We start from the raw sequence: 14738 nt of genomic DNA on the forward strand, positions 1-14738 counted from the left end.
ACAATGATTAAAAGCAACTATTAGCAAAATAAATTAACACACATATGAATAAACTTGAAATAAATGGAATAATTGAAAGTCTCAGCAAGGAGATGCAAAATATGTGAAGCAAAACTGATATCAGTGAAAAGAGAAGTAGATCCACAAATACACCTTATGACTTCAATAAAGCCTTCTTAACATCTGATAAAAACCTCAACAGAAAGTCAGCAAGAATATAAGAGAACTCAACGTGATGAACTGATAAGATCCAAGCAACATTCATAGACACTAAATCCAACAACATAGAAGACGTATTAATTTAAAATGCACAAAAATATATAGACCAATATCCCTCACAATTATAGACATAAAATTCCTTAATATATTATCAAATTATATTTTGCGGTATATAAAATATATATAGCATGTCCAACTGTGGATTACTGCAGGGATGCAAGCCTAGCTCAATATGAAAAATCAATCAACGTAATTAACTGTATGAAAAGATTAAAGAAGAAAACTCACATGATCATATCAATCAATGTATAAAACAATTTGACAAAATTTAACACATGATTAAAAAAATCTCAGTATGTTAGGCATAAAGAACAGCCTCACCCTGATAAAATTGATCCACAGAAACCTACAGCTATCACTATCCCTAAGGAGGAAATATTTAACATTTTCCTGCTATCACTGAGAACAAGGCAAGGAGGCCCATCCTCACTACTCTTATTTAATATCATACTGGAAGTTCCAGTGAGTGCAATGAGACAAGGAAAGAAAAGACATGCATATAGAAAAAGAAGAAATGCAACCATGCCTTTTTTGCAAAGGACATGACTGCTTCCATAGAAATTTCCATGGAATCTACAAATGAAAATTTCTATAAGTAATAAGTGGCTTCACCAAATTTGGAGGTCACAAAATTAGTATACAAAAATCATTTGGATTTCAGTATACTAGCAATGACGCATTGGCAGAAATTTAAAGTATATAATCAGTTACTATTCTTCAGAGATGAAAAACTTAAGTGTAATTCTAAGAAATACACAAAAAATTTGTAGAAGTCTTGTACAGATCTTGGATTCTGAGAACTTTCAAATGCAGATGAAATTAATCAAAAAAAGTCGATCTAAATAAATGGAGAGATGCAGTACATTCGTGAGTCGGAAAATTTAGTATTGTAAAGAAGTCAATTTTCTTTTAAATTGATACATGTATTTAATATAATTCCCATCAAAATCTCAACAAGACATTTTGTAGATACAGAAAAAATTATGCGAAAATGTGTATGGAAAAGCTAAGGAGCACGCATAGCTAAAACACTTAAATAAGAGAATAAAGTGGGAGAAATAAGGCCACAAGCTTGTAAAAGTCAAAGTTACAGCGTTTAGAGCTGAATGGTTTTGGTAGAAGGATAGACGCAGATCAAGAGCACACGGTAGGCGTGGTTGGCGGCATTTTGGATGTCCATCACGCAGCCCCGCACAGCCCTCCTGCATTACTCACCGCGACCAGAGAGGGCGCGAAAGGAACTGGCCCTGAGGAGAGAAGCGGATTCCCCCGCCAGCCGGAAGTCCGCGGTGGGCGTGTCAGGGGGCGTGGTCGGCGCTTGGAGGCGGGGCCGCAGCTGCCAGCCCCTCCCCCAGGGCCCTCAGAGCCGGCGGCGGCGGCGGCAGTTGGGCGTCAGCGGACTTGGCAGCGGGGACGTTGGCGGCAGCGGCCCCTCAGAGCCTGGACCCTGGTGAGGGCGCCGACCCCGGTCGTGTGTGGCAGGCGACAGTCGCGGGCGCTGAGCAGGGACCAGACTCCGCTCGCGCTCCTCGTCCTGAACGCGCTGACTGACTGGAAGGTGTGGCCGCCCCGCGCGCCCCCTGAGGAGAATGTGCAGGTTTGTCCTCAGGGACGGAGGGCTCCAGGTCCGGCCGAGGGGGCACAGGGCGGGGCTCAGGGCGTCCGAGTGGCTCCTGAGCGCGGAGTCAGTGGGTTTGGCTCATTTAACTTGAGGCTTTGGGAAGTACGAGGGTAAAATAGGGCGAATTGTGCAGGATTTCAACTCTAAACAGCCTCGTCATTTAGGTCTTTTGGGTAATATTGAAATTTCAAAAACTGCAGAAAGTAGTTTGTCAACGGCTTTATCATCGATTGATGTGATAGCGATCACGGAAAATCACTGTTTTGCAGTTGAATTTCCTGTCGGTGTCATTTGGGGCTGTTTTGAGAGAAAACTACAAACTTTAGATGTGGTGGTTGAGAGGGTGGAACTGAAGGGCCGATGTCACTGACGTGAGAAGCTGGAGCAGGCGGATCAACGGTCAGAGAGCGGACCCGCGGGTCCCAGGGCCTGAGAGAGGGGGCTGGGCGTTCATGTTCAATGGGAACAGGGTTTGTATGAGATGGGGAGTGTTCTGGAAAAGGGTAGTGGTCATGGCTGCACAGCATTGCGGATGGACTTAATGCCGCTGCGTGCACACGTAAAGACGGTCGGAACGGTCAATTTTGGGTTATACATATTTTACCATAATGAAAACAGATGATTAGGAGTGGAGAGCCGTGCTTTTTGTGCCAGCTTGTCCTCAAAATGCTCCTTCCCGCTTTCCTGCGATCATTTGGGGCAGAGATCTCCTTTCTAGATCCATTATGCCTCCCAGGAAGTTTATCGTGGAGATTTAAACAGTGTAATTTCTTTTAAGTCTTAATAAGTTTGCAAAGAAATTGGCTATCTGGGGTGAAAAGCCATAAGGAGTTAGGATTGGGGGAGAAAGGATTCCATCTTTCTTTCTTTCATATGGTAGTTCAAGTATCAGTTTTTGAGGAATCTCCATCCTGTTTTCCAAAGTGGCTACAACAGTTAACATCCCACCAGCAGTATATGAGGTTCTCCTTTCTCCACGTCCTAAAACACACTTGCTATTTCTTGTCTGTTTGAATAGCCATTCTGCTTGGGTGTGAGGGGGTATCTCACTGTAGCTTTGATTTGCATTTCCCTAATCTTTTCAAGTGCCTGTTGTTCATCTGTATATCTTCTTTGGAAAAATGTCTGTTCAGATCCTCTGCCCAATATTTAATTTGGTTTTACTGTTGATGTTGAGTTGTATGAATTCTTTATGTATTTTGGATACTAATCCAAATATTAATGCAAACATCTTCTCCTAACTTAGTTTGTCTTTGCATTTTGTTGATGGTTTCCTTTGCTATGCAGAAGCTTTTTAGTTTGATGTAGTCCCATGTGTTTATTTTTCCTTTTGTTACTCTTGCCTAAGGGTGCATGATATTCAAAAAGATACTAAAGCTGACATTTAAGAGTATATTGCTTGTGTTTTCTTGTAGGACTTTTATGATTTCAGATCTTACATTCAAGTCTTTAATCCATTTTGAGTTAATTTAGGTGTATGGTGTAAGATAATGGTCTACTTTCATTCTTTTCCATGTGACTGTCCAATTTTCACAACACCATTTTTTGAAGACTTTCCTTTCTCTCTTGTACGTTCTTGGTTCCTTTGTCGGAAATTAGCTGCCCATGGATGCGTGGTTTATTTCTGGGCTCTCAATTCTGTTCCATTGATCTGAGTGTGTGTTTTTCTGCCACTACCATGCTGTTTTGATTACTGTAGCTTTGTAGTCTATTTTGAATTCAGGAAGTGTGATACCTCCAGCTTTGTTCTTTTCTCTCAGGATTCCTTTGGCTATTCAGAGTTTTGTGTTGTTCCATATAAATTTTAGGATTCATCATTGTATTTCCATGAAAAATGTTGTTGAGATTCTCATTCACAGTGCATTGATTCTGCAGATTGCTTTATGTAATAAAGACATTTGAACTCTGTTTATTCTTCCAGTCCATGTACGTGGAATAGCTTTCCATTTCTTTATGTCTTCTTCAATTTCTTCCAATAATGTCATATTTTTCAGTGTATGGGTCTTTGACCTCCTTGGTTAAATTTATTCGTAGGTATTTTATTCACTTTTTTGAGACTGTAAATGGATTTTTATTTTTGATTTCTCTCTCTGCTAGTTCCTTGTTAGTGTATAGAAATACAACTGATTTTCATATGTTGATTTTGTACCCTGAAACTTTACTGTATTCATTAATTATTTCTAGTAGTTTTTGGTTAATTCTTTAGGGTTTTCTACATAGAAAATCATGCCATCCAAAACTAGTGACAGTTTAACTTCTTCCTTTCCAATTCAGATCCTTTTTATTTCTTTTTATTGCCTAAATTCTCTGGCTAGGACTTCTAATACTATGTGGAATATAATGGTGAGAGTGTACATCCTTGTCTCGTTCCTGTCTTTAGAGGAATAGCTTTCACTTTTTCACCATTGAGTGTGATGTTGGCTGAGGGTTTGTGGTATATGGCCTTTTTTACATTCAGGTACTTTCCTTCTATTCCTACTTTATTGAGAGTCATTATCATAATTGGATATTGGATCTTGACAAGTACTTTCTCTGCATCTATTGAGATGTTCATGAGTTTTTTATTCTTCATTTTGTTAATGTGGTGTCTCACATTGATTGTTTTGTGGATGATGTTGAACCATCCCTGCATCCCTGGAATAAATCCCAATTCATCATGGTGTACGATTCTTTTAATGTATTGTTGTATTTGATTTGCTAATATTTTGTTAGGGATTTTTGCATCTGTGTTCATCAGCAATATCAGTCTGTAACTTTCCTTTTTCGCATTGTCCTTATCTGGCTTTAGTTTTAGGGTAATGTTGGCCTCATAAACTGAGTTAGGGAGTGTCCCATCCTCTTCAACTTTTTGGAAGAATTTCATAAGGATAAATATTAAGTCTTTGAAAGTTTGGTAGAATTCACCAGAGAAGCCATTTGGTCCTGGACTTTTGTTTTCTGGGAGGTGTGTCTTACTGCTTTAGCTTTCTTACTAGTGACTGATCTATTCAGGCTCTTTATTTCTTCTTGATTCAGCTGCAGGAGGTTATATGATTCTAAGAATTTATCTTATTCTTCTGGGTTATTCAATATATTGGCATATGGCTTTTCTTAGTATTTTCAAATAATCTTTTCTATTTCTGTAGTATCTGTTGTAATTTCTCTTCTTTCATTTCTCATTTTATTTGAACATTCTTTTTTTATTTGTGAGTCTTGCTAAGGGTTTGTCAATTTTGTTTTTCTTTTTGAAGAAGCAGCTCTTATTTTCGTGGATCCTTTCTTTTCTTTTTTTAGTCTATATTTCATTTATGTCTGATCTGATTTTTATTATTTCCTTCCTTCTGCTGACTTTGGGCTTATTTGTCTTTTTTCTCCTACTTCTTTAGGTAGAGTTAGATTATTTATTTGAGATTTTTCCTGTTTTTTCTCCATACTGCTTTTACTGCATCCTGTAAGTTTTTGTATGTTGTATTTTCAATTTCATTTGTCTCCAGGTGTTCTTTTGATTTCTCCTTTGATTTCTTCATTGATCCAATAGTTGTTCAGTAGCATGTAGTTTAGTCTCCATGTATTTGTGAGTTTTCTAGTTTTCTTCTCCTAGTTGATTTCTAATTTCACACCACTGTAGTCAGAAAAGATGCTTGATATGATTTCAATCTTCTTAAATTTATTGATGCTTATTTTCTTTTCCAACATATGGTCTATCTTTGAGAATGTTCCATGTGCACTTGAGAAGAATGTTTAGAATATCTATGCTGGTACTTTACAGTAGAATATTATATATATAGAGAGAGAAAGTCCATCTGGTCTAGTGTTTGCTTTAATGCCAATGTTTCCTTGTTGACTTTCTGTCTGGATGATCTACCCATTATTGTAAGTAGGGTGTTAAATTTCCCTACTATTATTCTGTTGCTGTCAATTTCTCTCTTTACTTCTGTTAATAGTTCCTTTATATCGTTTGGTGCTCCTGTGTTTGATGCATACATATGAATATGTCATGTCTTCTGGGTGGAATGTCCCTTTTATCATTATAGAATGCTCACCTTTGTCTCTTGCTATCTTTTTTGGCTTGAAGTCTATTTCATCTAATATAAGTGTGGTGACACCTACTGTCCTTCAGTTACTATTTGCTTGGAGTATTATCTTCCATCCATTCATTCTGAGCCTTTGTGTGTCTTTAGACCTGACTTAGCTCTCTTGGAGGCAGCATATTATTGGGTCTTGTCTTTTAATCTATCCAGCCACTCTGTGTCTTTTGATTGATGAATTCAATCTATTCCCATTTAGAGTGATTATTGATATGCGAGGGTTTAATACTGCTATTTTATCTATTGTTATCTGGTCGTTCTGTGTTTCCTTGTTTCTTTTTCCTTGTAATTCTGTCTGCAGTTTCAGTCAGCTGGGTTTTTGTGATGTTTTTCTCATTTTCCTTTTTATTTATGATTTATGACTCTGCTCTGATTTTCCAGTTTTGTGGTTAACATAAGGTTTGTATAAAAGATCTCCTAGATGAGAGGTCCTTTTTCTCCTGATAGCACTTTATCTCCATTAGCCTATGAAGATACTATCCTTTTCTTCATCCTGTTCTATGTTTTTATTGTCACAAATTATCCTTTATGTGTGGTGAGTTTGTTATATTAAAGTGGTTATAGTTATTTTTGTTCTGTTTTTTTCCCATTTAGCCTTTATGGTATAACTGTTTACTTAGTATGATATAGAGTTGCAATTTTCTGATTCTGTCTGTGTCTTTATCACCAAGCTGAAATCTTGTCAACCTTTTCCTTTTAGTTTCAGGTACGATGCTCCTTTGAACTTTTCTTGTAAGGGAGGTCTACTGGTGATAAACTCTCTCAGATTTGTTTGTGAAAGCCTTTGTTTCTCCTTTATATCTGAAGGAGAACTTTGCTGGATAGAGTATTTTTGGCTGATAGTGTTTGTCTTTCAATATTTTGAATATATCATTCCACTCTCTCCTAGCCTGTAGAGTTTCTGCTGAAGAATTTGTTGATAGCTTCATGGGGGTTCCCTTTGTAAATTATTTTCATCTCTCTGGCCACCCTCAATATTCTTTCTCATCATTGACTTTTGACAGTTTTAATGTTACATGCCTTGGAGAGGTCTTTTTGCATTGAGATACTTAGGAGATCTATTTCTTTCAAGTACTGGTATATCCAGTTCTTTCCTCAGGGTTGGGAAATTCTCAGCTATTGTTTCTTTGACTAAGCTCTCTGCTCCTTTCTCACTCTCTTCTCCTTCTGGGATACCTGTTATCCTTATGTTGCTTTTCCTAATAGACTCATATATTCCTCATAGAATTTCTTTATTTTTTAAAAAATGTTAGTTCTCTCTCCTCTTCTACCTGAATCATTTCTATGTCTCTATCTTTGAGTTTGCTACTTCTCTCTTTGATATGGGCTGCTGTATTTCCAGTGCTTTCTACTTTATTTTTCATCTCATTTATCGTGTTCTTCTCCTGAATTTCTGTTTGTTTGTTTCTTTAAAGTTTCAGTCTCTTTGATGACGTACTCCTTCTCTTCATTAATTTTATTTCTGAGCTCATTGAATTTTCTGAGTTTTCTTGTAGCTCACTGAGTGTCTTCATGACAGCTATTTGAGTTCCCTGTCAGTCAGATGGCAGTCTTCCATGACTTCCAGTTTGATTTCTAGAGACTTCTCATTTCCTTTTTATTCTGCCTTGTTACTGTAGTTCTTCATGGTGTTTGATGAGTTGATCCTCTGCCAGTGCATTTGTGGCAGTAAACACCTTTCTTATTTGGGTAAGACTTTGGGTACTTTGATTCTAGGCTGCTTCTGCATGTTTTTGAGAGCCTGCACACTTCACCATCCACTGCCACTGCAGAGGCATTGTCAGTACCGTCCCTGTGCTGCTTGTGATTCCAAGGTTGTTGGTGCCTTGATGTTTATGATGTTCCTGCATTCTCAGGTGTCACCATCAGGGTGACCAGCCTGCAAACACTTCCTCTGCATTTGGAGTCTCCTGAGTGTCATATTTTCCCACTGGCTCTCCATGGGCTTGGGTGAGGCTGCCCTGTGCTTCACTTGTGCTGCTGCTCCCAGGTTTTATGGCAGCATTGCTGCCAGGAGCAGTAGGTTCACAGGTGTCACTGTCACTGCTGGGTGACCAGGGTCTTGTAGACATTCCCTGCTGCTGGTAGAGTGTGTGTCAGGAGTGCCACCACTGGGGGCTGGGTCGTGGGTTCTGCTGTGGCTCCTGAAGCCTCGGGTCTCAGGTGCCATTTGCCACTGCTGGAGAAAGGGCAAGGGCTAAGACATGAGTACCGTTGCTGCTCCTGCAGCATTTGGATGAGTTTGACTATTTTAGAAATCTCGTATAACTGGAACTGTGCCATATTACAGTATTTGTCCTTCTGTGTCTGGCTTATTTCACTTAGCATAATGCCCCTTGAGGTTCATTCATGTTGTAGCATATGGCAGGATTTCCTTTTTGTTTTTTTGGTTCCTCACTGAATTATATTCCATTGCATGTATATGTTAATTTTTCCTTACTGTTTCATTTGTCAGAGGACATTTACGTTGTTTCTACCTCATGAATATTGTGCGTAATGCTGCAATGAACACAGGAGTGAAATTTTCTCTTTATGATCCTGATTTCAATTTTTTAGATAAGTACCCAGAAGTGGGAGAGCGGCATCATATAGTAGTTGTACTTTTGGTTTTTGAGGAAACCCAGTACTATTTTCCACAGTGGCTGCATCACTTTACATCAAACATTTACCCATTTTTCAATCAGGTTATTTGACTTTTTCTGTTATGTCATAGGTGTTCTTTTATGTATTTTTTATAATAACCTCATATCAGATATATAGCTTACAAATATTCTTTTCCCATTCTATAAGTTGTCTTTTCACTTGCTGTTTCCTTTGCTGTGTATATTTTCAGATAATTGTGACCTCCCTTTTCTAATTTTTGTTTTTGTGTCCTGTGATTTGATGTCATGCCCAAGAAATCATTGCCAACACCAATGTCATTATCCTTTTATTCTGTTTTCTTCTAACACTTTTACAGTCTCCACTATTATGTTTAATTCTAATCCACTTGGAAATCATTTCTGTGTATGGTGTTAGATCAGACTCCTCAGTTTTATTCTTTTGAATATGCATATTCAGTTTTCTGCAAACCTTTTTTGGAGAGCTATCGTTTCTCCATTGTGTATTCTTGGCAACCTTGTTGAAGATCAGTTGACCATCTATGCGTGACTTTATTTCTGGGCTCTCTATTCTGTTTCATTTGTATAGATGTCTGTCTTTCTTCCAGTGTAATACTTCATTGACTATTGTAGCTTTGCAATATGTTTTGAAATCAGGAATTATGAGACCTCCAGCTTTGTTCTTTCTCAACATTGTTTTTTTCTGTTTGAGGTATTTCGTGGTTCCATGTAAAGTTTATGGTCAAATATTTTTCTTTCTGTATCAGATAGCATTTGGATTTTGAAAGTAATTGCACTGAGTCTATATAACACCTTAGGTAGTATAGATGTTTTACCAATACTAATTTTTCCAATGGACATTGGATATCTTTCTGTTGATTTGTGTCTTTTTCAATTTATTTCATCAATGTTCTTTAGTTGTCACTGTGCAGATGTTTCAGTTCCTTGGTTAAATTTATTTCTAAGAGTTTTATTCATTTTGATGTCATTGTAAATGGGATTGTTTTCCAAATTTCTTTTGCAGGTAGTGTGTTGTTAGTGTGTGCAAGCACAACTGACTTTTGTATTTTGTTTTTGTATTCTGAAAATGTTCTAAATTTGTTTGTTTATTCTAACAGGTTTTGGTGGAGTCTTTAGAGTTATCTATATATAATATCCTATCATCTGCAGAGACAGTTTTAACTGTTCCTTTCTGATTTGGATGTCTTTTATTTCTTCTTCTTGCCTAATTGCTCTAGCCAGGACTTCCAGTGGTATAGTCAATAGAAGTGGTGAGAGTGGGCATCCTTGTGTTCTTTCTGATCTTAGAGGAAAAACTTTCAGCTTTTCATCATCTGGTACAATGTTAGCTGTGATTCTGCCATATATGACCTTTATTATCTTGAGGTAGGGCCCTTCTATTTTGAGTTGGTTGAATTTTTTGGTCTTGTTTTTATCATGAAAGAGTGTTGAAACTTGTTGAATGCTTCTTATACATCAATTGAGAGGATCATGTGTTTTTTGTCCTTCATACTGTTAATGTACTATATTACACTGATTGATTTTCATATGTTAAACCATCCTTGCATTCTAGCAAATATCTTACTTGTCCATAATGTATAAATTTTTTAAGGTACAGTTGAATTTGGTTTGCTGGTATGTTTTTTTGGGGGGAGGTTGGACTTTTGTGTAAATATTAGGGATATTTTTGTGTTGTTTTGTTTATTGGTTTGTGTTTTCTTTATCTACATCTTATTTCATTGAAGATGGTATTTAAGGTGCTGGCTTTGGCCATTTTGGTGAGTTACTCGGTTTTCCTGCATTTATTTCATGTGTACATGTTATTTTACTTTGATTTTTCTCCTGTTATCCTGTCTCATGTCAACTTAATTCTTAGACTAACCAGAAGGACATAGAGGGTAGAGGAATTGTCATCCTCCCCTACAGTGGGAACACTGCCTGTCACTCTTCCCCAGGAAATACAGCACCTGATTCTTGGCTCCAGCTCCTCTGTGTGTTGAATTCAGGGATTTTGGGCTGGGTGTGTTCTCACTGTTTATATTCTCTGGAGGAGAGTGTTCAAGATTGGAATTAGGAAAGTGTACATTTTTCTAAATGGATACACAACTTAACACAACCAATTTGAATGAAGTTTCAAAAATATAAACTGAGGAATAAAAGAAAATTATAAGATGCATTTATAACTCTGCATAATGTATTGGAGAAGGGGACATGAAAAGTAGTGTCAAATATTCTGAGAAGAGTTAGACAGCCCATTTGTTGTCACCACATTCACAGAATCCTTGTGAACATACTTCTAGAGCAGCAGTGCTGGTTTCCCATCTTGGAGGACTCTTGGTATAAAGCTAAGAACTGTTCACCTGCCATCAAATCTGACCTCCCCACTGACAGAGTGACAAAATGGAGGACAAGGTGTCCATCAGCACAGAACCACTGAGATGGGTCATCATAGGATTATCAGAGTGAACATATGCCCCACACTGTGGCGCCCACCTGGTGTTCTCTATATAAGTGTGTTTTTATATCTTGTAGTGCATCATTGAAGAGTAAATAGTTTGTTTGAAAAATTGAATAGAGTGTCACAATAATTGTTCTCGGTTTCTGGAAACGAGCTATATGTAGGAAAAAGACCTGCACCCCAACTATAGTGGAGAGTGAAAATTGCAGAGTGAGAGGCCTAAAAGCTGACGTGATGGAAATAAATACAGTACATTTTTTTTATTTGAAATACCAACCCACCCATTTCTACCATTTCTGAGATGTCACCTGACATTTCTAGGACAAAGAACATAAAATTTGTTCCTATTTAAATGAAAAGTAGCAAATGGTATACATTTTCAGTATTAATATGAATAATTGCTGGGGCTGGCCCAGTGGCACAGCATTTAAGTTCGTGCACTCCGCTTCAGTGTCCCAGGGTTTGCTGTTTCGGATCCCAGGCACGGACCTATGCATCACTTGTCAAGCCGTGCTATGGCAGGCCTTCTACATATAAAGTAGAGGAAGATGGGCACGGATGTTAGCTCAGGGCCAATCTTCCTCCGCAAAAAGAGGAGGATTGGCAGCAGATGTTAGCTCAGGGATAATCTTCCTCAAAAAAAAAAAAGATGAATAATTTCTGAGGCTCTAATATATAGCATGGTGACTATAGTTAATAATACATTGTTGAACACTTTAAACTTGTTAAGAGAGTAGATCTTAAGTATTCTCACCAAATACAAAAAGGTGATGGATGTGTTAATTAACTTATTGTGGTAATCATTTGAAAATGTGTGTGTACATATGTATTAAATCACCACATTTCACACCTTAAATATAATACAATATTTACTTGTTAATTATACCTCCACACATTTGGAAATAGAATCATTGGAAATTCCATTTGAAAAGCCATATTTATCTGAGTTATCAAATTATGTAAATTCTTCTCTAGTCATCTCTATATATTACCTACTTTTTCTCTCTATGCAACGGAGACTATGTATTTAGTGGACTTCCTATCTCTATGAATTCACTGAGAAATTTGTGTTCATTGTCACTGTGAAAGGCTAAATTATTCACTGAGAAATTAGTAAAGAAATATCACAATATTTTCACTAGTACAGTTCTGTTAGAGTGAACAGGTTGGGTAAAAAATTACATAATTATTTTGTAAATGGAGTATTTTAGATACAAAAAAGAGTAAGATTAAAGCTGTGTTCTAGTTAATAAATTGATGCTCAATCACACACGTTTATTATTTTTTCACGAAAACTATACATAGGAAGAGAAGTGATGATACACAAAATACACAGAACAGGTAAAAATTTCAGGACAAAAGTGAGAGAGTAGCCAAGTTTAAAGCAAAGTTGGTCTCTTTCATGGTACGAAATTCTTCAGTACGAATGCCCATCATGGCTGATTCACGACACATTTCTACCTATATTTGTGTGTGTGTGTGTGTGTGTGTGTGTGTGTGGAAGGGAGAGAGAAAGAAATAAAAGGAAAAGAGTAGGCAAAATACACCTTTCTGAATGTTTCCTTAAGAAGGTGCCTGGTGGGGATAAATAGAGGCAGCTGTGCAGGTCCCCGGACCTCTAGCATGACCCCTGCTCAAAGTAGCCCATCACCTCAGCTCCATCCGCTCTACTGTGTGGTCATTCTCATCTTCTGATGTGAGGGTCCCTGTGGGCCAGAGGATGGTGTGAAACCTCCCTTCTCCTGTCACTCAGCCATGGCTCAGTCACTCAAAGTCTGCTTTCCTTGTCTCCTGTGGTCTCAATCCTTAAGCCCCCTTCACTCCTCAGTCTCTCCCTCCTACAAGGGTCTCGGTTTCACCCTGGGGACGCTGCCCTCTTCGTGGAGCCCCATCCCCTTAGGTCCCAGGGCTGCAGCCCCAGTGTCATCCTGGACAGCTGTGCTGAGAGGTGGGTCCCAGAGCAGCCGACCTCTGTCTTTCTGAGGATGAAGAACAGCCTCTTCTCAATACCTCCCTGCCTTGTTCCTGTTGATGGACCCCCATCCCCACCAGGGGGTACATGAGAGGCATGAAGGGGGAGGGTCGAGGGGCCTGCACCTGCCTCAGTGGAAAGTGGGGTCAGAGAGAGGGGGAGCACCTCCACCTTCCCAAACAGTGAGACGTGGCTGGTCTCAGGGCCTTTGTCCTTCTGCTGTGAGAAAGCAGCACAAATTGTCCCTCTGGGTCCAGTTCTCAGGGCCCTGCGCTCCACTGTGTAACAACTGAAGGGGCATCAGAGAGCCCACCATGTGAGGAGGCCTCTCTATGACACTGAGGGGTCAGCGTGGGGAGGAGGTTGCAGCCCAGTGAAGGCCTGGGTGAGGGCCCCACCCCTTTATGAGGAGGGGACTGTGGAAAAGGCAATGCTTACGGAGGCCCTGCCCTCCCGCAGGTGGGATGCTGACAGTGTATTCTGACATGGTGCAAAGCGCACCAGGGCCAGCAGGGGGCGCGGTGGGCATGTGTCTGAACCACATGTGATGAGATAGAGCTGTGACCCAAGCACCTGGCTGCTTAGCTGGTGCCCTCTGCTCAGTGACCCCTGGGCCCCAGCAGATCCTTCCTCCCAAGGTCCCAGAAGAGCCCATATCATAAGTTACCAGCTCCATGTCATCCAATGATAAACTCCAAGGCAAAGCGGATTGAATCTTGGTTCACAGACAGGCTGGGAGAGGTGAGGGGAGGAGAAGGGGAAACAATTTGGATGAAGGGCTCTTGCTCCCATCAGAGTGAGGGAAGGGATGAGGGATAGATAATTGGGCAGCCCTGTGTCATCTGGGGGAGGGAGAGAGAGCTCTGGGGTGTCTCCGTCATGGTCCAGACCCCTCTCCTCACCCTCCTCACTCACTCAAAGGTGACTGGACTCTGGGGTCAGGTCGGGTCCCTAGAAGGATACAGGGACGTTTCCTTCCCCTTGGTGTCCTGCCTGGGGTGTGGGAAGGGCCCTGACTCTCCACCTCTGTGACTCTGTGTCCCTCATTTCAGGGTCCTGGGCACGGTCTTTGCTGACCCAGCCATCCTCGGTGTCAGGGACCCTGGACCAGGAGGTCACCATCTCCTGCTCCGGGAACAGCAACATTGGATCCCATAGTGTGTGTTGGTTCCAGCTGTCAGTGGTGCTGCCCCAAAACTCTGACTCTTGGAAGTACCAGGCCCTGAGAGATTCCAGATGATTCTCTGTCTCCAAGTCAGGCAACGTGGTCTCTTTGACCATCTGTGGGCTCCAGCCTGAGGACGAGGTGATTGTTACTGTCACACATATGACAGAGACCTCAGTGTACTCAGTGCTGTGTGCCCACGAGGAAGTGAGACATAAACCACCCCCCTGGGGCCCCTGATCACACCTTCACTCCTCTGTGATTGACGTCACCTCTGTCACCAGCATCTGAGGGTCTGAGCCCCCTACATGGGTCTGTCGATCTGAGCATGTCCGTTCCTCTGATCCCCTGTAGACTGAGCCATTCCCATCGATGCACCCTCTGCCTGCTCATGTCCACACAGGCAGGAGCTCCTTTTCCAGGGCACCCAGTCTCTCCAGAGAGACAGTGATGGGGACAGAGGGAGGCTGACTCCAGTCATGTCAGAAACAAGAAGGACCTAGAGACTGCGCTGGAGCCAACACGGATCTCACACGATCCCAAGCTCCTGGTGACGACAGTGTTAGGAAAATAAGT

General features: G+C 40.3%; 1 protein-coding gene across 1 annotated transcript in view; it reads left to right on the plus strand.

The window, feature by feature from the left end:
- Positions 1-1133: 1133 nt before the first annotated feature.
- The window catches only part of LOC123275587 (uncharacterized), a 31954-nt gene continuing 18349 nt past the window's right edge, over positions 1134-14738 (plus strand). Inside the window, exons 1-2 of the mRNA XM_070495118.1 lie at positions 1134-1146; positions 1467-1876. Coding sequence (XP_070351219.1) covers positions 1134-1146; positions 1467-1876 — 423 coding nt within the window. The remainder of the gene's footprint in view (positions 1147-1466; positions 1877-14738) is intronic.

Source organism: Equus asinus, chromosome 22 (assembly GCF_041296235.1).
Source record: "Equus asinus isolate D_3611 breed Donkey chromosome 22, EquAss-T2T_v2, whole genome shotgun sequence".
Taxonomy (NCBI): Eukaryota; Metazoa; Chordata; class Mammalia; order Perissodactyla; family Equidae; genus Equus; species Equus asinus.